Source organism: Camelus ferus, chromosome 5 (genome assembly GCF_009834535.1).
Source record: "Camelus ferus isolate YT-003-E chromosome 5, BCGSAC_Cfer_1.0, whole genome shotgun sequence".
Classification (NCBI taxonomy): domain Eukaryota; kingdom Metazoa; phylum Chordata; class Mammalia; order Artiodactyla; family Camelidae; genus Camelus; species Camelus ferus.
In genome coordinates, this window is record NC_045700.1 from 73781700 (window position 1) to 73808624 (window position 26925).

General features: G+C 40.5%; 1 protein-coding gene across 5 annotated transcripts in view; it reads left to right on the forward strand.

The window, feature by feature from the left end:
• The window catches only part of ANKRD44 (ankyrin repeat domain 44), a 284102-nt gene that overhangs the window by 158118 nt on the left and 99059 nt on the right, over positions 1-26925 (forward strand). For all 5 annotated transcript variants that reach the window (XM_032480127.1, XM_032480128.1, XM_032480129.1 and 2 more), the window contains exons 5-10: positions 9264-9464; positions 9875-9962; positions 12412-12554; positions 13571-13783; positions 22009-22087; positions 24906-25020. In XM_032480127.1, the coding sequence (XP_032336018.1) occupies positions 9264-9464; positions 9875-9962; positions 12412-12554; positions 13571-13783; positions 22009-22087; positions 24906-25020 (839 nt within the window). The remainder of the gene's footprint in view (positions 1-9263; positions 9465-9874; positions 9963-12411; positions 12555-13570; positions 13784-22008; positions 22088-24905; positions 25021-26925) is intronic.

Below are 26925 nucleotides of genomic sequence, written 5' to 3' on the forward strand. Positions count from 1 at the left end.
CAGCACACTCTCCTCTGGTCACCAGAGCTATATGCTCTAGGGGTGCCCCATGTGGGCTGCAGTCCCCTTTCTGTTGGGTTGGGCTGTGTGTTTGCTGGGAGGCAAGGATAGCTTCCAGCTTGGTTGGCTGTGAGGTTCTGCCTCATGCAGTGGCTGTGGGCCCACTGCAGGGTGGGGTAGGTTCCCCATGCAGTTGACTAGGGGGTATGGGGCCGGTGCTGATGGACAGGTAGGCCTGAACACTAGTGGGCTAGAGGGAGGATTCCAGAACGGCACTTGCCAGTGCTGACATCATGGTGGAAAGAACTCCACAAAGTGGCTGCCACCAGTGTCTTCATCCGCAGGTGGAATCCCAGTTGCCTTCTGCGTCTCTGAGAGACTCTCCAAGAACAGCAAGTGGGTCTGAACCAGGCTCCTTTCAAACTTCTGCCTCTGCACTGGGACTTGGAGTGTGTGAGATTTTGCACATGCCCTTTAAGCGCAGACTGTTTCCTGCAGCTCTCTGGCTTTCTGGAGCATAAGCCCCACTGGTTTTCAAAGCAGAAATTCTGAGGGGTTCCATATTCCCTATGTAGGATCCTGGGCTGAGGGGCTCAGTGTGGGGCTAGGACCCCTTGCTCCTTGGGGAGGACCTCTGTGATTGCGATATTCTTCTGATTTCTGAGTTGCTGACGCAGGGGTGTGGGTCTTGAGTATACTGCATCTCGGCCCCTCCTAGCCATCTCATTGTAGTTCCTTCTTTATATCTTCAGTTGTGGCAAATGTTTTCTGTTCATCTTCAGGTCTTTCTCATAGATAATTGCTCTGTAGGTAATTGCAATTTTATTGTGCCTATGGGAGGAGGTGAGTTCAGGATGTACCATCTTGGCTACATCTCACTGCCCCTCCCCTTTTTGAATTTGATCCTATAGCCATTACTGTATGCCTCCCCTAAATAATTACTGGAGAAAGAGAAGCATGCTTCAGGAGGGAAGAACAGAGAAGGTTTGGACTGATCTTTTGGAGTTTTTCTGTGAGCACTTGCCACAGAAGATGTGTGTGTTCAGCGAGAGAGCTGGCACGTCTGCCAACTCTTAGATTGTGAAGCCCTGATATTACTTACACAAATACTAAAAACCATTTCTTCATTGAAAGGTTTATAAGCTCTATATTGTCTCCAAAGCTCCTTTGCTTCTAAAACATGGGTAATTCAAGGTTCAGGGTTCAGTCAGGGAAGCAGAACCACCATGAGAAATATAGACAAGATATTTATTATAAGAACTAGACCTTACACAATTGTGGAGCTGCTGAAGAAGTCTATAATATAGGGCTATCACCTTGGTTTCTGTTGGTCCTAAAGTCAGCAGGGCCTGCTGTTGAAAAGAAAAGCTAGACATGCAATGGAGGCGAACAGAGACAAACTGGAACCCCTCCCTGTCTCTCACTGCCTGAACGTCACGAATGGGGGTGCCTTGCAGAAAGAGCTGCATGCTTCACCTCTGAGCTCTCATGCACCTGGTCCAGGGATGGGAGAAACCGAAGCAGATATGGCAGAATCTGGAGAAGCATCAGTCCGGTACTACTGTGTGCTAACACTGTTATCCAGCTGATCAGTGACACATGCACAAGCTGTAACAGCACTTGACACCCAACACATCCACCAGGCGGTGGTTTCATGTACGCCTTCCAAAGCTCACACAGATTTCTCCTGCGGCCAAACCCTAAATGGAACAATACAGGGGAGGGAATTCCACAAAATGTAGCTCAGCTTGGGTAACTGGGCACAGTACAAAACTACCATTGACATTGTTATTCTATTACTTAAAAAGATCTTCTAGACAGTAAGTTCTTTGAAATGAGTGGCATGTCGATTGCTTGTCATTGTATGTCTAGCATCTCGTCTGCTCAGGAAACTATTGTTTTTTGAGTGATTCCTTAAAGACTGGGTTTTCTGCTTAAGTTGTGTTAACCTGATTCTCTGTAAACCTGATGGAGCTGGTATACAGCAGAGAATGCTGGGGGTAATCTTTCAAGTGTGGAAGGTAAGCTAACTTGAAGCTTGTTTATGGGAGTGTGGCACTAAAAGCAAGTTAAGCCACTAGATCCTGCAAAACCAGAACGAGTTTTAAAAATTGCATGCAACACGGATAGATAGCAGTATCGGTCAAAGATAATTTCTGAGCCTTCTTTCCATCAGGCAAATTTCATGTTTGGATTTCTATGCCTAAAAAAGTAATGTTCATTCACTAAATTCACTTTCTAAGCCTGTTATAGCAATAGGAGTAGCAGATCATAATATTGATTAAACACCCACCCACGCCTGATATTATAAAGCTTCTCTCCAGACAAGCAAGTAGATCAAGACATGGTCGTATCCCTTGAAAACTGTCCAAAGTAGATTGGGTTGTGGAGATGAACCTTTCAGTCTCACTTGGTACTGACCAGGCTGTGATGTGTGCTCCCTTTTGGCCCAATTCCCCTCCTCCTCCCACCTCCCCCATCCCCCCCCCCCAGATTCCCAGGAAGGAGACACCAAAATAGATAATTAGGGCTGAACAGCATCATCTTCTTACTGACTCCCCGAGGGCTCCACCCATCCCCCTTTCTCTGACTCCTCCCATGGCAGAGGAGAAGTAGAGAGAGTCTCTTACCAAAATATTAGGGAAACAGATTTTGCAATTCTAGATAACATAGGTGAGCAGGATTTGGGGCTGCCAGGGAGAATTATCTGAAGTGTTGTGAATTATTTCATTTTGTTTCCCCTGTTTGGCTTATTCTTGTTGCTTTTTTGTTTTTCTTTTTTGGAAAAGAGCAGCTGTAGGGGAAAGGAATGAAAGGCATACAAGTGCATAGAAACCAGGAGGGTTTCACACGTTTACTGAAGCCCGACCCCGCCCTCCCACCGCGCTGGCATGCGCCGTTAAGTGTGGGCCCTGAGGGGTATGAAGTGTCCCTCCTGGGACACAGGGTTGAGGGCAGACAGCCAGGCCGAGAGCCTCCTGTGGCCAGATGTGCTGGCCTTTCACACACACCTTTTCTTCTCTAATGACCTGAGAGTAGCACCAAAGGAGAATTGCTGACCTTGTCACTTTTCTGTTCTGGAGGCTGCTTTTTGGTTAGAAATGTTAACAGTGGTTGTTTCCTGTCCTTGGGGTGTAGAATTGAGGATGTTGTGTTCAAATGCGTCCTGTCACGACGAGCATTTGTTGAGCACTAACTGTGCGTCAGGCAGTGCACTGAGCACTTTCTGCGCATCATTCCCATTTACCCTCTGAGCCACCCTTTGGGATTGACACTGTTATGAATCCTGATTTAGGAAACATAATCGCAGAGAAATTAAGTGTCAAGCTTAAGACACCGCAGTCAGCGAGTGGAGGAGAATGTAACAGGGGACCTGCTCTCTTAACCACCCTGCTCCACTGCTGCACTTACATCACACAGGCGCCCTTCTTAGGGATACTGGTCCAGCTAACAGAATGGGTCTGTTTTTGTGTCTGTGCAGACCGAAGTCCGACAGGTTTGTAAAGACATTTCCCAGACCTGACCAGGATAAGCATTTTATTTTACAGCTTAAATTTTAAAAATCATGTTTTTCCTTTTCCTTGGAAAAACACTGTCATTATTGTGGGCTAACACTAGTAGAAAAGAGAATTGGAAAAATTTTATGGGAGACTAGAATCTTACTGCTTTCTGTAAATTATCATGATGGTGATAAAATGATAATCACGTAGTAGAACTTAGGTTGTACTTGGAATGGGAAGAAAGTAAGCGTTTTGTAACCTATTAGTTAGGATGCAGAGGAGTGGTCCTCAGATTTAGCGTCCATTCAGATCATCCGTGGTGCTTGTTAAAAGTACCTGTTCCAACACCTCACCCCCAGTGATTCTGATGAAGCCTGTAACTGGGCCTGGAAATTTGCATTTAAAAAAGAAGGGTCTGATGCATGTGGTCTAGGCACCACACTTTAGGAGCTGAGTTTGAAGATTGGGAATACTTTAGTATCTGGCCTTCCCAGTGTTTAAAGCCAGTGCTTCTTGAATAGTTTGAATTCTTTCCTATCCCCAAGTTTCCCCTTGGTAATACTAGTTCGTAGAGTAATTGTCCTCTAATAATAATTATAATAATAAAATACAAGTTTAGTTTAATAATGGGTCCTTTTAGAAGAATAATCTGATTAACCTAAACAAATTAGTCGGGCACCAGTTATACAGTTCTTACAGAATATGAAATTGCTATATAATCAGTAAAGGATAAAAGCCCCAAATGATTATTATTTTGCAATAATAGAGCGAATGCCTTCAGGACTTGAGTGCAGCCTCATGGATGTCAGCCCACTTAAATGTCTTGTTAATTCTTGCATATTATTACTCAGAGAGTTTGCTAATGATTATACCAATGTATTTATTCTACCCAAATTTATTGAAGATACACTGGATGCCAGACACCTGCCAGGCTTTGTGGAGGATATAGAAAATTGTATAAGACTCAGACCCTGGTCTAAAGCAAAGTACAGTTTATAAAATTTGACATTGTTTATGCCTGCAAGGACTCTGCATAGTCATAAAGAATTACCTTTCCATGAGCAATTTATGACCACTTAAATGCAATCCACCTTTGAGTATAGAAAAACAAATATTAGAGATGACAGTTTTTAAGGCACAGGCATCCTATTTCTTCTCATCTTTTCCATGTGCCGCAGTGTATGTTTCTACCTCTCATACAGGGTTGGAGTGACCTTTTGTAAATAGAGAAAGTCGTAAAAAGTAGAAATAAATGACTGCAGATGCCATTTCCAATTCCCTCCTGTGTGACATCCTGTGACAGTTCCTCCTTCTATTATTTCTGTGTCTCATAGAGGACAGCCTATATGGAGGGTAATTCAACAAGGCTGAATGTTAACTAGGCTGAGCTCTCCGCTCAGGAGAAATGCCAGAATCCCCTCACACGTGCTCGTTCATTAAAAAAGAAACCAAGGTTCTAAGGCAGCACTGCTTACAGTGTGTCATGTGACTCGTCTGAGTTTTTGTTTCAGGGTTGTAACAAGAGTTAGCATTCAGAAACTTTTAGAGAAATGTGGTAGAGTAATTTCATGCCTGCTAAATTCAATAATGAAATAATTGAGTTTATAATTTGCGTGTCTTTGTCTTTTTCCATTTTATTATTCTACTAATTACTTATGATGAATTTGAAATAATAAGATTTTTTTAAAAAAAAACTGGTCCTTCACTACAGATAGTTTGAGAAGTACTATTTGACTATTTTTTTTCTGGATTCAGAAGGTTTTCCACTTCCATCTACCTTGTAAGTTTGTCAGAGCAAACTCCTGTATGCTAATTTTTTAGCCAATGTGTGATACAGGAAAAGAGAGACTTCTTTTGATTACAAAAATGATTAATTCTCTAAATTGCCATAGAATTACTTCCTCTTAAAACCAGGTTAAAGTGCTTTTAAGATTAAAATTTTGAAAGAGAAATGCAATTTTCAAAAAGGAAACTGCAGTCTTTTTAAACCAAAACTTCATTTTACCAAAGTATTATATTTCTATTCAATGTATGAAGCCAGTTTGGCAGGCTTTAATACTTGAGTTTAAAAATGTAAATAATTAAGGAGAATTAACATTTAAAAGTATTTATGTCCAGGTGCCTGGCTAATACTGTCCACTGAGAAAGCTCTGGTCTAGGAGAAAATGCATGAGCCCTTAAGACAGCCAGGTTGGCAAATCATGGCCCTTGACTTTGGTCATCTTGCCTATAAAATGAAGCTGCCTATCAGATGAAAGGGTCAGGCCACATGATTCCTAAGGTCTTTTCTACTCCAAATATACTGTAGCTCTGTGAATTTTATTCCATAATCATTTTATACTGCTTGCTCGTGCTTAGCATGCACAAGGTCCTAGGTTCAATCTCCAGTAACCCCCCCCCCCAAAGACTATTTGGACTTAAAACAGTATTTTTTCATGCTGATAAATAACAAAATTTTACTTTAATCAGATTTGATCATTTGTAGTTTGTGGTAATTCAAACAGGGAGCTAGACCAGGGGGTCTGTAGACTTTCTCCATGAAGGGCCAGATAGATTTTAGGCTTTAATGGCTGCATATGGTCTCTGTCACAAATACTGAATTCTGCTATTATAATTCAAAAGCACCCATAGATGATATGTAAACAGATGAATGAGGCTGTGTTCCAATAAAACTTTATTTATAAAAACAGACCAAAATTTATCTGTGATTAAAATATTTTTAGAAATGTCTATTTAAGAATACAGTTTCCCCCTCGCAAACTCTAAGCACTTATTTAAATATAAACTAGAACTGGCATGTAAATATATATTTTATTTGCTTAACTCGTAGCTGTGTGTGCAATGCAAATCATTCCTAAATATTTACTTAAAAGTGGGGCCTCTGCTGGGTACTGTCTCGTTCACCTAGTTGGAGTTACTCTAAAAGTAATCATATTCTGTTACCTTTAAAAAATAAATTTCTCATGAATTCATTGGCCTTATCTCCAAATAGTATAAATTTGTGAAATCTTCCTGTATACTTTCTGTTTTGTTAGTCTATCCTGAATTTACATGATATTTAATGCAAAGCAAGAATCTGTACAAATACAGTAAAATAATATATAAGGCAAAAAGTCTTAAAGTAACAATATGTATTGTTATTTTGCTGTGAATGTGTGAAAAGGATATATACCATTTTTTGTAGTATTGCTTTGAGATGGTAATTTCCAACCCTTTGGGCCATGCATCTGCAAAACTTTTTCAGTGTGCATCTTCAGAATATGTGTCTCATTTATTTATAAATTATATAGAGGAAGTACTATCATTAGCTAATATTTCAAGACACAGTATATTCAGGGTGAGGTTTTTCATTTGTCATAATCTTAAATAACCATATAGGTAATAGACCTCTGGTGATTTCTCAGTTTTGGCCAATCTCCTATCAAATCTGATTAAATTTGTCATTACTATTACCTTGTAATGTGGGAGATAGAAAGCTTTTACTAAGAGTAGAAGTGTCATCTCTGGGACTTCCATATTATTTATACTTGTACTGGTATTTTGATCATCTTTTAGATGTGGGTTCCTTGCATAAATCTTGCCCACTTTAGGGTATTTTTAGTTTTAGGGTACATATTACAGTCTGTAAATGGACTTGACAGGCCCATCACTGTATATGTCAGTGCACTCTCAGTGAATGAATGGAGAGGGCAGGTCCTGCCCCCTCGGCCTTGTGGAAGCCCCACTCTTCCCTGAGGACCTCTTGAATACCGTGGAGTGGACCCAGGCCAGGTCTCCAACTCGGAAGTTAAATATCAGCTGAAATGCTTTCCTTTTTTTTTTTTTTTAAACTTTATTCTCATGTTTACAGAATCAATATTGCTTGAGGGGGTTATTTAAGTGTCCCAGTTATGTTCATATTGCATTACATAAAAGAAATGATAAATATGTATCTTTTTTTTAATGGAGGATTAAACTGGGTACCGAGCATTGAACCCAGGACTTCGTGCACACTAAGCACATACTCTATCGCGAGCCATACCCTCCCCCTACTTTCCTTTTTAAATAAATAAAAGATAAATGGAGGTTTCAGTATTTTCTTCCCATATCACAATTGACTGTACATCTATCTAAACCTTACAATTTATGAGATGAAAATTGATTAAAATACTATTTTTCTCTTATTTAGATGTTAACACTTACATTGTGATCTAGCTTTTCTTTCTTGTTCCCCCAGCTGGTTTTTAGGATAGAGCCTGACTAATGTTTCCTTCAGTCTTCCAAAGTTCTAGCAGTGTTTTACACATAGTAAGTGAGCATTCATAATACATGTGCACATGTTCAATCTAAAATGGACTCAAGGAATATTTAATAGTCATTATTGTCAGTCTTGCTGAGGATGGGTGGCATATATCTTATTTTTTTTCCTTTTTGGTGATATTAACAAATTGATGGTTTGCTTGGGCCCTATCAGCTTATTGCCCTTTATTTATAACATCTAAATGGAGTCACACTGTTTGTTTATGAAGTGCATTCTCTCATTTGCAAAGTTAGCTTCTTTTTGCTCTCATTCTACTGTTCAAGTTAGCCATTCATCTCAATATGTTGCTGCTACTGATTCATGGAACATTCTTTCTATTTCATCATTTGTGTCCCTGATTTAATTTTGAGAGTTCAAATCATCTACTCTCTGAGGGCACTGGTATATACCTGCATGAGAAAGTTGATGGGCAGTCTTGGTCTGTGGGGATTAAGGTGGACAAGGGTAAGTTCTTTGGCCATGAAGGGCGGCAGGAGTGTGGTACTGATGCCTTTCATTGGTCTGTTGATACCACATTGACAAGACATCCATGAAGCAGCCCCACAACTGGTCTCAGGGATGTCTCTGACAGAATGAGAACTAACCGGCAGCCATTCCCTTGTGGAGAGAAGCTCCATCATTCATTTGACTGAAGAGTATCCTCAATCCTGGCTGCACAACAGTCCCCAGGGAGCTTTCCAGACCTTCTGAGGCCAGTTAGACTCTCTGGAGCGGCACTGGGCATCTGTATTGTTAAGAGCCCCCAGTTGATTCCATTGCTCAGCCAAAGTAGAGAGTTACAGTTCAAGAGGCAAAAGAGCTGATTGGGTCAATAGGAGGAAAATCAGAAGTCGGAGGCTCATTAAGGGTGAAGGAACTCAACAGTAGGGAAGAAGTTACCCCATATTAACATAGAAACGTTTGGGGAAAGAAGGAACAATTTTGTAGCTTCAGGTGGAGGTGGCAACAGACATCCTCTTCGTTTGACTGCTTCTTGATCACACAGGGAGGGTTAAGATATTTGCTGAGAGAACCAAAGATTTATAAATTGATCCAAGAATGTCTAGAGGGTTTGGACCTTTGGATTTGGAAGATGAAGGCTTATTGACACACACCTCTGACCTTAGATGGTCTTTGGAGGCCCTTTGATCCACTTGTACATGAGAGCTCTCATGTGGCTTAAGGATACCTCACACTTTATAAGAAAACCTTATACTTAGAAGGTTTATTTGGTTTTGGAGTTGTGCCAGGGCTCTTGGCCCAACAAAGAAAGGTAGAGTGATTCTGTTTTAATCTGTGCCACTCTTTTGATCTTCATCCCATATGACCTTGCTTGTCTCTGGAGAACATCTCTCTTGAGCCACCCAGTGAGGGCAGAGAGCCTTCCCTTCCTGTAGTTCCAGGGTCTGGTGAAGCATCATACAGCCCATAAGGATGGACTGAGCATTTGTCAGTGACCCCTGCCAATTCTGCTTTTGTTGTAGGAAGCAGTGCAAGTATTGATTAAGCACTCGGCTGATGTCAACGCGAGGGACAAGAACTGGCAGACCCCCCTCCACGTGGCAGCAGCCAATAAGGCTGTCAAGTGTGCAGAAGTCATCATTCCCCTGCTGAGCAGCGTCAACGTCTCCGACCGAGGGGGGCGCACCGCCTTGCACCATGCCGCTCTGAACGGCCACGTGGAGGTGGGCATCCTCATCACTGGGGACAAGAATTCTCACTACAAACACTCTAAGCTCCAGGTGGAACATAATCTCAGTGCTGAGGCTTTTAGCAAATGTGACAATAACATTTGGACACCAAACTTTAGGCAACTCTGCCTATTTTTAAGTTTAGAGCCACCGTGAATTGAAAGAGCAGCTGACACCTCAAGTCTTTTCCTCTGACACATGTGCTGCAGGGTTGGCTATGATATCTTCCTACTTTGAACTCCAGATCTCTGACCTGCCTTTATTTACTTACTTACTTACTTACTCACTCATTGACTTGCCTTTATATTTGACATTAATTTGGGTCAGATCACCTGCTGGTGGTGAGGAGCCCCCACCATTACAGAGTATATATACACTCGATTTCATTGTTGGTTATCTTTCAGATGGTCAATTTACTCTTGGCCAAAGGGGCAAACATCAATGCATTCGACAAGAAGGACCGGCGTGCTCTGCACTGGGCAGCATATATGGGTAAGGATTTCATGAATGGAGAGCAAAGTGCAGATAACCTGAACTAAAGACGCCACAGGTCTCTCATTGACCATGGAGGTTTTCTCTTGGGCAAGTCTGACTTCTTTTCAAGCTTGGGATTCAATTGAATTAAGGTTGGATCCCTTTTACTGGTGTGCGTAGAGCACGTTAGTTGGGCAGTTGCTTTCTTAAAGATTTATTTATCCTACGTAGAGTGGGAGGGATGAATCATGGCATGAGCTTCGTTGAATGTGTTTCAATCTGTGTTGAAAAGCTACACAAAGTGTGCTTATTTTAACTTGTTATGGCAGGAAAATAAGGTTTTACAAAGAAAGAGGACTGGCTAGAAAAGCAAGGATGTAAATTCCATTTGTCTTTTAATTTATAAATATTTTTAAAAAGAAACAAAAAGGAAGGAAGAGAGAACAGCACCCTGGTCATCGTGTAGGTGGAGGTGACCAGAGTTACTGTGGATGATTCCACTACTCCATGGCCCACGGAGCTGGGCCTGCTCCTGGCTTCTGCCCACTCAGGTGCGGGAGACGAAGGAAGACGTTACGTTCCTACGCTTTTCCTTTTCACTTTCGTTGGCATAAATACCATTGACCAATGGGAGCCCTCCTAGAATCTCTTCTCAGTGTAGACTTTTGGGAAGTGAAGCACTCAGATCCTTCCTTTGTGTTTCTAATTGGAGAACATCCTGCAATTAGAAAAGCAGACAGGATTCTATCAGCACCAAGTTATGACCAATCTGAATGCCCATCACAACACAGGAGATTGTGCTGGTAAATGATGGTAGAGCTACACAGTGGGACACTATCCAGTAACCACAGTGATGCTGTCATTAGTATCCTTTTAACACAGAAATAGTCTCTGATATGGTAAGTGAAAGCAGATCACAACACAGTACGGTCCTCATTTTTGCAAAGAAAACCTATAAAATAAAAACAATCTGGGATGTATTATGCTCGGAACTGTTAACTGATTATTTCAAGGTATTGGTAATGATGGATGATTTTGATTTCCTTTTAACACCTCTTTGCCTTTTTTGAATCCTTTTAAACCAGCATACAGATCTTTCATCATAAAAACAGTAATGTTAATCATGGAGAGAAAAAGAGAGTGAGTTGGGGCAGGGACGATATAAGTTATAGATGGGGCTGAGTGAATCCTTGGGATTAAAAAAACAGAATCTTAAGATTTTGCAAGCATTATCATTTTTTAAAAGGTGACATGGCCGTTTGAGTTGGTTGTAGCGGGTTGGGTGTGTGCACAGCACCTGCAGGACTGGAGCCGGCGAACACTTGCCAGATGGACATTTAGGCAGAGCACACACCAAGCTGGTGTGCACTGGGGCTCAGAGAACCCGGGGCGTCATGTTTGTTCTGTGCTGGTGTTTAGCTAAAATATTTGTGTCGAATTGCTTTAAAGAAGTAATGTTATATTTTTGTGTGTCATCAGGATACAAATAGGAAAACAAATGACTATCTTTAGGGACTAAAGGACCAAACCAGGACAAATAGCTTAAGATAGCACTGTTAGTAATTCAGAATAGTTTTTTCTATATATAAGTCTTCATAAAACTACACACACACACACTTTAGGTCCTTCATTCGCTTCTCATCTTCTGCCCTTCAGTTATCAGCCATGTTGAGCACAATGGTCCTGAAGTATTGAACAGTCTTTAGTCATGAAATAAAGGTCAAATACACTTATCATAGTATATGTAGTGAGATGGAAGACAAAGGAAAATATTCTCGAAAAATATGCCAACAGAAGGGTTTTCTGTTTAGCCAGTAATTCATGAGAACACGTGGAAGTTGAAACATATGAAATTGCCATTTTTGTAAGTCAAAAAAAGATCAAACAGCAGCAGTTTCATATGATTTAACAGTAATCCAGAGTCATTCTGATTAATTTGTTTTCTTTCTTTAGTTTTTCTCTATCAATTTGTCATTGTTAGACTTTTCAGTGAGGGATGGCAATTGATTTCAAAAGCATTGTTCATTTTAACAATTTTTTTTCAGGCTCTGGTTCTATTTATTTATTAATTAATTTTGTGGGGGAGGTAACTAAGTTCTTATTTATTTATCTTTAATGGAGGTATTGGGGATTGAACCCAGGACCTTGTGCATGCTAAGCACACACTCTGCCACTGAGCTATACCCTCCCCTCAGGCTCTGGCAGGACCTAGTCATTATTTGTGAACAGGCATACATCTCCTTAAAGAGAAGGCTCACGTAAGAACCATCTTTCTCTCCCCATGATACCTGACACACAGTAAGTACTCATTAAATATTTGTTGAACATTTGCCATGAACCAGCTTTTTATAAATAACTTAGCAAAATGCTGGTGGTAGCAAAAGCTAATAGTGATAATTTAGGTGGAATGAGTCGTCAAATTGTCCAATAAAGGTTAATGATGTTTCCCACTGCTTTGTTTGTAAAGGCCACCTGGACGTTGTGGCGTTGCTCGTTAACCACGGTGCAGAAGTGACATGTAAGGATAAGAAAGGCTACACCCCCCTGCACGCCGCAGCCTCCAATGGGCAGATCAGCGTGGTCAAACATCTCCTGAATCTGGGGGTGGAGGTGAGCTGTGATTCAGGCATCATTTCAGGCTGTATTTGTGGATTTTCTGTTGTTCTGAAATGAACCCTGCGTGTTTGTGGATTTTCTGTTATTCTGAAGTTAAATCTGTTTGCATTTTAACTCAAGAGGAGAAAAAAACCCTCATTTTTGAGCATCCTATGTTTTTGAGTTTGCATGGGCAACTGATGAAGGGCAATGGGGGCATATGCTAAGCAGTAGAAAACCAGAAAGAGACTAACTTTCTATATCAATGGAGATAGAGAAATATTTAAACATATATGATATATGATACACATCGACCAGTCATTTTTAAAAGACTGGCTTGGGTTCCTCATCCTGCCTTCAGAATCTAGCCTTCGAAGTCATGGTTTGCAAGCAGAAATGCATGAATGAACAGCAGGGACAAACATGCTGAGCTGGAGAAGTTGGCCCCACCGCGTTCTCCTTCTGCAGAAGAACAGAAGCAGTGGTGCGGCTGTCTTGAAGCAAAGGAAAACCGAGCTGCAATGCTGAGATGGTGACGGTGAAACCCCGCAGTTGGGGCAGGTCCAGGAAAGCAGGAGGGAGCCGAGGGCTGAATACCCAAGGCAGAGCTACAGCTGGCCACTAGAATGCACCCTGTGAGGGCTCAGGCCCCACAGCACCTCCCTGACCATCTCCCACCCTTTCCTCGTCTGTTCTCTGTTGAATTTCCAGCTCTCTTTGTGCTCCCCAGATTCAGTTCTCCTCTGGAGTTTTGAAGCAGCTTTGCCTTTCACTTCTTATCCCTTCCCTGGCTGAAAAATATCTTCCCACTAGTTGAAAACTCTAAGTCTTCCTCCCAGTTTGCTTTTTGTCACTTTGACATCTGGGCAGCAAGCCTTCCTGGGATGACCATGCTGGGGCAAGAGTAAGCTTGGAATGATCTCGTTGACAATGGATATTTCCTTTCTCCGGCGCAGCCATTAGGCTCTTGGTGGGAAATGGAGTAAATTAGCTCCGGTAATTTTAATCGCCTGTGTTGGACTCATTCACAGATCGATGAAATCAACGTCTATGGGAACACGGCCCTCCACCTGGCCTGCTACAACGGGCAGGATGCTGTAGTCAACGAGCTGACCGACTACGGTGCTAATGTGAACCAGCCCAACAACAGCGGGTTCACCCCGTTGCATTTTGCTGCTGCCTCCACACACGGTGCTTTGTGTCTTGAACTGTTAGTGAACAACGGGGCAGATGTTAATATCCAGGTATGACCCTCTCAGTCTCTCTCTCACTATTAAATACCTGTGTGTTGAGCCTCTGAGCAAAATCAGCTGCTGTAAATTATATCCTGTTTTAGTGAATTGTGACTGAGCATCCTGACTCTCACAGCCTTATCCTATACTAGCATGCTGTGGAAACTTCTGCAGGAGTGGTGGTACCACTGGACGACACTGGGGTTCTAGCCACGTGCCCTTGGTAGCTTAGTGAATGTACCAGAGCAAATACTATGTCTCAGGGATGTTGACTTGGCCCAGATTCTAATACTGAGGTGAATGTGGAGTTGATAGGGCAGAGCTACTGACAATGAGAAGGAAGCCTAATCTACTGATCTCAGATCTATTCCCAACCCACATGGCCCCCTGAGGAGTTTCTCAGATGCCTTCCTGTGGTAAACCCCAGGGAGTGGCTTCAATATGATACTAACCCATTTTTAATGGTGATTCCTTCATTCAGCAAGCTTACTAAGTATTAGCTAATGTCCTCTGTTTGGGACTGGGTGTGTACTCCACGGTGCCCTCAAGGAATCTGCAATATGGTAAAGAGATAATGTACTCAGATAATCATGAGGCAGGAGAGAATGTGATGAGTGGCACCAGAGGTTAATAAAGTGCCACAAACTGTAAGAAGCAAGTGTTGACTTGCATTTTGCTTCGGCATCAAAAACAGAGATTGCTTTGAAGCTGAAACTTGGAAGATTGCTCTCAGTTGTGATGAAGAGGGACAGAGGAATTTGAGAGCGAAAGAATGGCGCAAGCAGAGGGGTTGAGAGGTCTTGATAGATAAACTTTAGGTAACTAGTCAGCTCACTGTAACAGATAACCAGCAGAACTGCTGCCGGTAGCCTTCATGATCCAGGTTACATCACTCGGATGCATTTAGATTGTAGCAGAATATGCTGACCTACAGCAAGTGACCTTGTACTCAGCCTCAGCTTCCTTTTCCCAAGCACACAGGAATCCCAAAGCAGGGTCCCAGTGTATTCTGTCTCTGCTTTTGAAAAATTGTTATTTCCAAGATTTAATTTCAAGACTATTGGAGCAATCTAGTTTAATGACCTTCTCTATTCACTATTAAAATCCTTTTACATTTTTTCTTATAATTTATAATAGTGGGGGAATAATGGGACAAATTTGCAGAGTAGCAATTCATTATGATTGGATGGAGTATAAATTATATGAAAGAAAGGAGCCAGGAACAAGCTGAAATGTGAATTTCTAAGGAGAAAGGTGGTTAAGGAGGTTGGGCTTCCATAGGCTGTGGGGGCCGCTAATCATTACAGAGGCCACATGAGCAGAACTGAACATTAGAAACAGTAATCTGGCCACAGAGTGCCAGAGACAGAAAACATAAAGGAAAAAAATGTATATATGACTACACAAAAACTTAAAACTTTTATATAACAAAACAAAATAACAAAAAAGGAAAAAAACCAAAAACCTTACCATGAAGTTAAAAAAGGAATACCTCAGGGAAGTTTTTCTGCAATATACATGGTAAGTGAAAAGTTAATATATTTAATATATAAAGAGCTCATAAAAATCAGTAAGTCTAATAATTTACCAGATAATATAGGCAAAGGTGGATCACAAGAGAGAGGCTATAATATCCATTAAACCTATGAAAGAACATTCAGTGTCACTAGTCATTAGAGAAATGCAGAGTAGTACTTTTATAATACTAATACATTGATATTTGCTTTTAAGATGGGGAAATATCAAAAAGACTAATAATACCCAATGTAATAAAATAAAAATTAAAATGCAATAAGTAAATGTGATCTTTTTAAAAAATATGTGTCTATGTATGTGCATAGAAAGAGAAAAATATCTGGAATATCTATCAATATCCTAGCAAGAGTTATTATTCCAGAGAGCAAAATTATGATTTGGGTTTTTAGTTTCTTTTCAATATATTTGTTTTAATCTTTTTATTTCGATGCAATGAATATGTGTTATTTTTATATCCAAAATATATAATCCAAAAATATAATATATTTTATATCCAAAAAACCCTATTTTTCATTTTTATGAGAAGAAAATTCAAATATAGTAGCTCTAGGGAGGGGACAAGTAGAAGAAAATCAGAAGTCAGTGAAACTGGCCTAGATAAAAGGTAATGAGGACAGGGGAATGGGGACAGCCAACAAGGGGAGAGGCTTCGCAGAGAAAATCAATGGGAGTTGGTTGGACAAGAGATGGAGGAGTTGAAGACAAGTATAAGAACAGAAATCTAGCTAAGGAGAGGTTGCGCAGCATAGTGATCCAGTGTTCAGTCCTGGGCTAGACTGAATAGATTTGAATTCTAGCTCCTGCTTTTAGTAATTATAGAACCATAAACAACCTGTGTGTCTCCATTTGTTTATCTGTAAAATTAGGGAAACAATAGTATCTTCTTCATGGAACAATTCATTAAACAAGTCATCTCACATAAATTACTTAGGACCATGCCTGCCATATAGTAAGTACTCGATAAGTGATTATTGTTATTTAGAGGGATGTCAGGAGAAAGAGTAGGCTTAGGAGGTAAAACTGGTGAGTTTAGTTCTTGAGAAGCTGATTTTGACCCTTTGATACAGCCAGTCTGAGAAAACCAAGAGTGGAAGATATGATTCTTTACCATGGGAGAGCAGTAGGATAGAGGGAAAAATTGAGCTTTCTTCATTCACGTAGAGGTGATTGATGGGGAGAAAAGGATGAGATCACCCATGGAGAGAGCCCATCATAGTATGAGTGGAGAGGGGGATGGAGACCTCTTCATCCAGTAACCCCTGACTCTTAGGATCAGGAGGGGGCAGAAGAACCAGAGAAAGGGATGAAAAAAGAAGAGTTCGAGAAGATAGGAAGGAAAGAGAGGATGTAGTGTCTTCATGAAGGCAGAAAGCAGGCAGAAATGAAGACGTAGACTAGGTGAAGAGAATTTCAGAGCTCTAGGTCTTGTAAGGGGACCCCATCCAAGGTGCTGATAGATGTAAGACAAAGATCTTTGGGAGCATCAAAGAGACCAAGATAGGAAAAGAGCCAGCATGTGGGGTTAAAGTCAGAGGATGGTGGTGAGAGGGCAGGAGGCTAGCAGGTGGCCAAACATCCAGTGTCCCCAAGACTTGTGACACTTCTCCTGCCACCCTGGTGTCTGGGGGACATCCTGTGGATCCTCCAAAGGAAGGAAAATTATTAAAGTTAAAGTAGATCTCCTCACTAGCCTCCACTTAATTAACTCATGGGGTTGTCTGATGCTCTCCGTTACCTCTGTGAAACATGCCAATGGGTGCTTTCAGTGTGCCTGATGCCGAGGCTAGAAGACCACTTCCTGGCACACCTACCTGCTTCTCCCAGGTAACTGGCTAGTGGTCAGTTCAGATTGGATAAGGGGCTTCAACTACCTATGGTGCCTTGGTTTATGGCAGCCTTTTCTTCTCTCCTCAACATGGACATGGAAAGCATAGTTTCTTAATTTTGATATTTATTTTTTCCCTATAGACTACCAATTATTAATAGAGTATAAGAAGCAGCACTTAAAAAAATCTGAGACTTGGGTTTAGGTATTATCTCATTTGTGTAAATGGGATTTTTGAATCAAATGTAGCCTTCTCCCTCAGTCAGCCTTCATCTATGCTGTCTGCATCCTCCGGTTTCCTGACTCCCTTGAATCCTCCTGGTTATCCCAGATGCACTCTAGATGCAGGATCATCTGACCTTTCTGTGGAGCCATTCAGTCTGACCAGAGGCTGTTATCTCTCTGTATCACATTGCCCTTGGATTGTGAAAGTGTTTGTAGATCATAAGGCAATTTGTATTTGTTTATATTTTCCAAAGTTTGAAGAAGACAGCATATTGAAAGGTAGCCAATACCTACCCACATGTTCATTTTGTTTTCCTATCCTCACAAAACTCTACAAGTGATGTCTTCATGAGCAATTGCAGGGTGATGGAGAGGGGAGGAAGGAAGTGTGTCCTGCATGCATTTTGCAGTCCCTCATTTTGCTTAGATTGACTTTTTCCTGTCTTTGGCTTTTAATATTGTGATACCACAAAGTTTAATTTTTAAAAAAAATATTTATTTATTTTATTTTATTGGGCAGGGTCGGGGGATGTAATTAGGCTTATTTATTTATTTTAATGGAAGTATGGGGGATTGAACCCAGGACCTCATGCATACTAAGCACACACTCTACCACTGAGCTATACCCTCCTCCCTTAATTCTTATGAAATAATAGAGGCACAGTACTTGATACAATAATCTGTTGACGGTTTACTTTTATTTTGCAAGTAGGAAGAGCATGAGAAAATATGAATAATTTCTCTTCTCCATTTGAGACCATATTGTAATTTCTGTAGCATCTCAAGGCTTTTTGGGGAAGCACTCAAACTAAGCATTAAAGAAGACAGTAAACACATGACCATACTGGGTAGGACTTAGAAAGATAGACTCAGAAATGACCATTGCCAGGTTGCCTACCTTCTGGTCACGAACATTCTGCCTGCCCACGGTCTCAGTTCTTTTCTGTCGGTGGGCCCTTAGATCACTTAGATCACTTAGCCCTCAGAGACTGGAGCTGAAACCCGTCACACGTTTACTGAGGTGGACCAGCTCCCTTCTTTCTGTGTACTAGGACCAACTGATGCTCTGTAATTGCATTGCCAAGGTTGAAGATGAAACTGGAATAGGTAAGCATAAGCAGTATTAGCAACATGGCCCTTGGAACTTAGGAGAGGAAGTGAAGAAAGCAGGGGAGTCTGAGCAAACCACATACCATCTCCAGCCTTTAGAACCATTAAAAAAAAAATTGGACTATGTATGGCTTTTGCAAAACAGGGTATTTAGATTGCTCTCCCATTGAATTAGGAAGCTTTTTTGGGTTTCTGACTGTATCTGATGCCCCTCCCCCAGCTGGCCTTAGTGTTATCCTCTAGGGGCTTTATTGCCCTCTGCCAGGGCCACTGAGCTGCGTGACACCAGGGGGCACCATGCCACAGAGAACATAATGCCTTCAGGTTCCTGGGGAGTGACTGTGCTCCTGGAGAGCAACCAAGTTTAGAGAAGGTTTGTGGGAGGATGAGGACAGAAGGCATTAGAAGTGGAAGAAAAGAATGAATGAATTTCTAAGGAGAAAGGTGGTCAAGAAATTTAAAACACTCCATTAGTTCAAGGATTAATCTTCCTTGGACAATGGAGAATTCTGCCTATAAAGAGTTTCTGATATTTGTCATAAAATATTCTTAATCCTCATTAGTTTTCCTCCATGACTTATGGCTGAACTGGAAGTCAAGTCAATAGAAGAACTTCTTGTTTCATTAAACGAAGTCTCAAAATAACAAAATTTTCTGAGCCCCAAATCTGATGGGAAGATGCACCTAGAATTTGGAAGGAGACTAGAAATGAAGAAACATTTTTTTCTAAAAGCAAAGCTTTGAATAAGTGGAGAATTGAACATTTCTTCTCCTATGAGAATTCAAGGAATGTTTTGTATCTGTCAGACATTCTAGGAACAGCAGCAGCAATGGCCAGTCCCCACTGTGTGAAAAATTTCTCAGGCAGATAATGAAGAGGTGGATCAGTAGGATCCCCAGTCTCAACCCGAATATTCTCACTTGTAAAGGCTTCAAAAAAAAGGACTAGTCTTTTGACCTTCACTGGTTTTCAGTGGCTTTTTGAAACAGTGAGTTCCCTTTACATCCATACCATATAAACAAAGCTGCCCCAAAATGACTCCCATGATACTCTTAATGCTTCCTGTCCCCACTGCCCCAGCCTCCTGCTACCCATATCCCTATGAGGAAAAAAAAAATCAGCTAAGGCCTGGCCTCAGTGGTAGATGAACTCAGGCAAAGATCTGCAAGGTCAGAGCTGAAGCAAGTATCACCCACTGACCACATAGCCATCCTTTTCACTTTACCTAACTTTGGTCATCTCTATGTGTCCCTTTACCAAAGGCACACGCACTCCAAGGAAGAAAAAGGGTGTGGTGTTTGCTTCCCTGAAATGGGACCGGCTTTGTAAACTATGCACTGTAGAAACCAGTGACTTCTGCTTTGGCTCTCTGGCTGTAATTTTAGGTGGTGACCACCAGGTTGGTGGTTTCTCCTAGTCTTTCAGCTCTTTTCTAGGCATGGCAAAGTGCTTAGTTAAATATTTATAAAGATATTGTCTAAACACTGAAATGTTTATGGCCTTGTATGTATTTAACTAAATGCTAATTAGTTATGTTTTCATATTAAATTTAAGAGAAAATATTGGAGCAAAATTTAAAGAAATAGCACCACCTAGGGACAAATTAATGTCAGCTCTGCACTTTCTCTTTTCTCTCTCCTTAGGAGTCTAGGACTGTCTTCACATTTTTGTTGAAGGCAGTATGTCTTAAATCCTTATTTGTAAGTGATTCCCAGACTTTTTAGCCCTTTCTAAATTGCCTGCATTTCTGCCAGCTGAGGCCCAGGCTCTGGAATCAGATAGCTTTCAGGAGCTCTCCTCCCTTGTGTGTCTCATTGGCAGCAATGGCTTTCTGTCCTCATTTTCTTGATTGCTGCTTCTTTCCCTAAAAAAATATCATTTCAGTAAAGTTTCAGGCTTACTTTCATCTCCCTTTCCTTTCTCAATCTTCTCTAATTCATTTTATAATCCTGTAAGATTAAGATGGAGAAAAAGATCCTATTTCTTTTTTTTTCCCCATCGACCTGAGAACTTTTCACTCTAATGATTATTAATTTCAATCAAAAGGCAGTTACCACTTTGACTAACCCGTCCCTTGGCACAGATTGTGCGTAAGTCCTTTCTTCCTTTCTAAGGAATAGACTTATAGGATATAATACAAATTCTTCTGTTAAACCTTGCTGTTTTATAAGCTATTCCAGCCCACAGTCAAAAGCAATGGCTCCTAAACTTTAGTGTGCTGGGAAAATTAGACATGGGGATCCCTTTACATAAGTTCTGACTTGGTAGGTCTGGGTAAGGGCACAGAGTTCACATTTATAAGAAAACCCCCGAGTGATTCAGACACAGGTGATCTGTGGTTCACTCTGAGAGATACTTACTTAAGATTATTTGTTTTCCATTGTAGAGTTGTTTTTGTTTGTTTGTTTAGGGTTCTTTGCGGGGGTGTGGGGAGGTAATTAGGATTGTTTATTTATTTTTGGAGGAGGTACTAGGGATTGAACCCAGGACCTTGCACATGCTAAGCTTGAGCTGTACCCTCCCCACCACTGTAGAGTTTTTAAAAGAATCATTTTAAAGCACAGGTATATGAGTTTCATCACAAAAGTGAATTTGTGGTTTTGAAATTTCATATTTTAACCTCAGGCTTAGGAAAGTGTTTCTTCTGAGACTTAGATAAATAATGGTTACGTAAATTTCTTTCTTTTCTTTTTTTAAATAATGCCTGAATGAAAGAATACATAATACATTCTCTTTATGGGGGATACTTTGGGTCTAAAATAAAAATAATATTTTCATTTAGGTATTGCTATTTTTAGAAGAAATTCTGTAGTGTAAATGGCTATTTCTTAATTAAATATGTAGGACTCTGGTATTTGGTATAATGATGACTAGTACATAGATTCTGTACATTTTCCATGTTTTAGCTTAATCTATATCAGAGAATTTCATCATTTATATCTTGAATGATTAAGAGGTATATAAATTCAGCACATATTTCCGAGTGATCATTAAAATGTCAATTTGCTAAACCATTGCATATCTTAATCCTATGATTTCTAGTGAGTTAAGTGGAACAACCGTTTCTCTTTCAGAATAATTGAAAGTGGGTTTTTGTGTGGAATTAGAATGTAGGGAATGGTGGAAGATTTCAGGTCAGTTTTGAGAATTGCAGTGATTTATAGCAGTTTAGTCATCTTCAGGTCAAACAGGGCCAGCAAGTTAACACATCATTTGTCTTTTCTCATGTCTTATAGACAAAAGTTTAAAAAAACACCTGAGGGAAACCTTCATCAGTAGATCACAGGAGATGAAAAGATGTTTTAGATAGCTTTCTCAGTTTAAACCAGCGTAGTTTAAAAATTATCAGTGTCACTAAAAAGTTTGTATTTCTTCTTTAGAATAATTTCCACTTCTCAAAGCTTCTTTGACATGTGATGTTATGTGGTAACTTGAGATATCACACACACTTTACTGAGCATTACTGGCTATGACCATAGGAATGTTTCAGATTGACGTCATTGGCCCTTTTTTTTTCTCTCTCTGTCTCTCATTTTTTAGAGTAAAGATGGTAAAAGTCCACTGCACATGACAGCTGTCCACGGAAGGTTCACACGGTCACAAACCCTCATTCAGAATGGTAAGAGAGATTCTTCCACAGTGTCACCCTTTGAAGAGTTTCCTGGTGTGACTGAGTTTGGCCGTCAGTCATCTGAACATGAAATATGATGCCCTGTTTTAGAGTCTGTTAAACTTGGAGTTATACCGTCCTTTGATGAACTTTGCTAAAAGCTCTTTATCAGACACATCATCACCATCCAGCTTAGGAGTGAGAATGGAGAGCCACTAATTTCGCAGTCAAGTCCTAGTCAGTCAAAGAACATGTGTTTTGAAACTGGAAATGATACACCTATATAGGCTTAAGATCCTACTATTTTTACTCTGAAACTAATGAAAATAAGTGTCACACATTTTCTAGCAGCAAATTTGAATTATTTTTAAATCTTTGAAATCACCATAGTTCTAGAAGTTAAAACTCGTTGAGCTACTTGGGCAAAGGTAAGAAAAATGAGGTGACTCAGAGGAAAAGCAGCTACACACGTGGCATGAAGGATCATAAACTCACAGGCTTGATAGAGACCTTGGAAAGTCACATAATCTAGTAATTTTCCAGGCTTACAATGAAGGTGTGTTTGAACCATTGGGTTGTCTCTGCAGCCAAAGTACAAGGGAGTGTCTTCATAGCATGGTTCACCTTACTATTAGAGAGCCATAGCCAGACTCTGTGAGTGGATTGACCTTGACCGTAGCAAGTCTTAGAGACAGTTAAAAAAGAACAGGCTTAGTCCAGATTTTATGCTGACATTCCAGGGAATTCAGCAGTTCCTAAACTATCTTTAGTTGACTACATTTTTAGTTCTCAAAATTCTGGCATTAGTCAGTTTTTTTTAGACTTATCTTTTTCTAATCTGTGAGAAGTTTGGATGACACACATCTGAATTGTTAGAGGTACTAAGTTATGTCTCAGTCACTCAAATCATAAAACCAGAAAGTCATTTGACATTTAGATGGAAGATCAGCCGGGGAAATTATACATAGGAAGCAAAATATCTGGAGCAAAGCAAAGGAAATTTATAAGCATTTCAGTGAACCTATAGAAGAAAAGAAGTCCCAGCAAGTTTGCAGTGAGCAGACACAGGTAAGTGCAAACTAACTGCACAACACTCAGTAATTCTAGTTTGAAATACGTGGTATGCCTTTGGCATTCACGTCATTGAAAGGGCCACTGCAGTTGTTTTGTTTCGCTCAGAGTAAACTGAGGGGTTGTGAGGGGGGACCCTAGCATTAGCATCTCTTCCCTGCACATTTTCCTCCTCCCATTGTATTTATCAACTGTTTTTCAGAAAATATGTCCGCAGCTTTAAAAATAAACAACACTTGGAGATATTTGGTATCTATTTAAAAAAAATGTACTGTGAATGTAATCACTGGGCCCTAGCTCTGTGGCATTAAAAAGCATTGTTCCCTCTTCAAGCAATTTCAAGCATTAGTTGCCAGATTAGAGAAAAAGCAATTTCTCACCTTGTAAGCATTACCTTCCTACCAGTCTATCCTGTGGGCCAGACCATACTAGCCATCTCCTTTGAACCAAAGCCATGACCCATCTCCCGTGTGCCATGCTAGTGTGCTTCCAACAGTCTGGAGGGGCTGCTGGCTACTTTGACATGTCCAAAAGCCATCCTTGTGGACTTGAAGACTTCCGGCCTTACTGGACATTTTTGCTAGACTTTTAAGTTGACCTTACATGTGTGCTGTGATGTGATGGAAAGTGCATATCAGCTCTGGGGTATTCTTGCCAAAATATTTAGCCTGACTGTAATAATGAGGAAATAATTGGACAACTCCAGAATGCAGAATATCCTACACGACTCCTTGCTCTCCAAAAGTATCAGTGATCTGAGAGAAAAATAAATAAATACATACTTACATAAAAGGCAGGAGGATTGTTTTAGATGAAAGAAAACAAAAGAGACATGACAACCAGATGCCATAGCATCTTTGACTGGATCCTGGATTTTAAAAAAACAGCTCCAAAGCACATTTTTGGAGACCGTTGGAGAAACTGAAATACACACTGTATATTACATAAAATTATGGTATCAGTGTTAAAGTTCTTGAATATGGTGATGGAATTGTGGTTATGTAGGAGAATGTCTTTGTTCTTAGGGGTGAAATAGCATGATGTCTAGCTTATTTCTAAATGGTTCCTCAAATAAATGAATAAATAGGCTAATTATATTTACATATGTTATATATGATATGTATAACTTTTCATATGCATAGGAAAGAGGGACAGAAAGAAAGAAACGTAGCAAAATAAAAATCTGGGGGGAAAGAAGGAAAAATGAAACAAAATAAGGTGAAACTGCTGTTTCCACAGGTGATTAAGGTGATAATTTTAATAAATACAGTTATTTTCAGTTTATCATTTATGCTTTTACTCATTTTACTCATATTTTAAACTAGATAATAAAAGTACATAAAATCCTTTCCTAATCTCTCTATTCTTGTTGGTTCTTATGCTTTAGCATAAGGTTTACAGTAGGTCTTTAATTCAGCAAATAAAATGAAAATTGAATGCATCATTCAGAGTTACATTTTGAGGGATTTGATTACATTGTTTATTCATAGAGGGACTCTAATTGTAAGATTTTAGATCCTTAAAAAGGGCAATGTGGAAAGATTACTTTAAAGCATTCCTAATAGACTTCCCTCTATGCAGATTTAATAACACCACTACTTCAGACGGTGACTTGTCCCCTTAAAAAGCATTCTTGTCCCAGAGAGCAGAGGTGTACAGAGTAGAAACAAAATTAACATTTGGTCAACATGAATGACTAGCATAAAATGTAGTATCTGAATCCTTACGCTATTCTGTATTAAAATGTCTCTTTCAGGAGGTGAAATAGACTGTGTGGATAAGGATGGCAACACTCCCCTCCATGTGGCTGCGAGATACGGTCATGAGCTTTTGATTAACACCTTAATAACCAGTGGAGCCGACACAGCCAAGTAGGTTACTGCAAACATACTGGGGAATAATTGCCACATGTGGGAATACTGCCAAAGGATTCTGCCATGCCGTAGAGGGTTCTCATTTATCCAGGTTAAGGTAGATCTGCACCATTATACTAAACACAAATTAAATTTGAACTAAAGTAAGTGACTTTTAATGACAGTTGCAGGAAGAACCGATTTTATTTTTTAGCTATATCAGAAAGAGGCCTATTCTAGTGACTTTAATTAAGGAAACATGAACTTTATTCCTAACTCTGCTCTTTAATATTCTTCTGTTTTTTCCCAATGTTTAGTGTTAATTAAGCAGGAAATATAAAGTGTAATTGGGCAAACTCAGAATTTATTCAGGGTGCTGTTTTGCATGTTAATAACCCACATTAATGCTATGATTAAGGCACAATTGAGTAAATCTGCTACGTAGGAACCGGGGACCTGACTGCATTTTGTACTTCAATTCAACAAAAAGATATAAGGCATGTATATGAGTCTGTCACCATGCTGGGCGCTATGGGAAATTTCAGAAATAAGTTACCTGATTGGTGCCTTCTAGGAGCTCCTAATTTTGTTGGAGGCCCAAGGCCCACTTGAGGCAAAGAACCATGCAAGACAGTATGTAATAAAGTTCAATGAAACAGGACTTTAATGGCAAAATGTTTGGTGTAGACAGTATACGCCACTGAGTGTAGACAGGAAAGAGAGAGCTCAAAAGTGGCCACAGTATTCAAGGAGAAGGTGAGTTTTAGGTAGGCTTTGAAGGGTGAGAATTATGTGAGTAGAGCAGAGAGTGGCTGACATCCTAGGCAGGGAGGCAAGCAGGAAGAAATACAGCTCCAGGAAGATCTGGGCCGGACGGGGTCAGGGGTGTGTGATGGGACTGTGCCGGCCGGCGGCAGTATTGAGTCATGGTTGGGAGCCCGGGCAGTCCTGGGCACTAGCTGGGCTCCAGGCCAAGCCACCTACCCTGTGAGCTGTGTGACCTTGAGCCTGTTGCTCAGCCTGTGCTTTGATTTCCTCATTGGAAAGATGGGAGTAGTACTAGTACCTAGTTAATTACTAGTAAAGCTCTCTGGTGTATGTGAAGATCGGTGAGACTGTAAGTTATATCAGTACATCTGCTCAGGTTATTCAACAAGGCAATCCATGTTAAAAGCTCTCTGAATAGTGCCTTGCACATAGTAAGCTGTCAATAAATGCTGACTGTTATTTTATTATATATATGCAGTAGAACCAAATTAAAGAGGGCCTTAAATGCTTAAATAAAGAGTTTAGCTTTGGTTATAGGAACTGGTGGGTAACAATAACTGAATCTTTAGGAAAAGAAAAATAGGAGGGCAGTATTACATGAGGAGTTCTAATTTATTTGTCAAGAGTTGCACAATGGGATTGAAAATCTTGGTAGAGAATGGGCCAAAATGTAAATGGTCCAGGGAAGATGTGGTGGGTTCCAGGGGTCATCTGGGTCCTCAGTTAGTGGTGGAGAGCAGGTCAAGAGCAGAGACTGCAGCATTATGAGGTGTGTTATCATGGAGGTTTGGACCAGGGAAGCGCTGACTCTAGCTTCCACAGAAGAGGTGACATTTCAGCAAAAGGAAGGATGGATAGGAGTTTGCCAGGTGGACAGAATTGTGTGAGATAAAAAAGACAGAGGGAGAAAGCAAGGAAGGACATTCCAGGAAGAGGAAACAGTATTTATAAAGGCACAAACATGTGAATATGTTGAAAGCAGATTCCCACGGCTGGAGTATCTAATGTATTGGGGGAGTGGAAAGAAATGAGGTGGAAGGGCAAGAAGAGCCACATTTCAGAGGACCTCGTGTGTCTTGCTGTGGAGTTGGATTCCATTCTGAGGCATTCGGAAGCTGTTAAAGAATTATAAGTGGGCGTAGGGTAGGTTGTGTC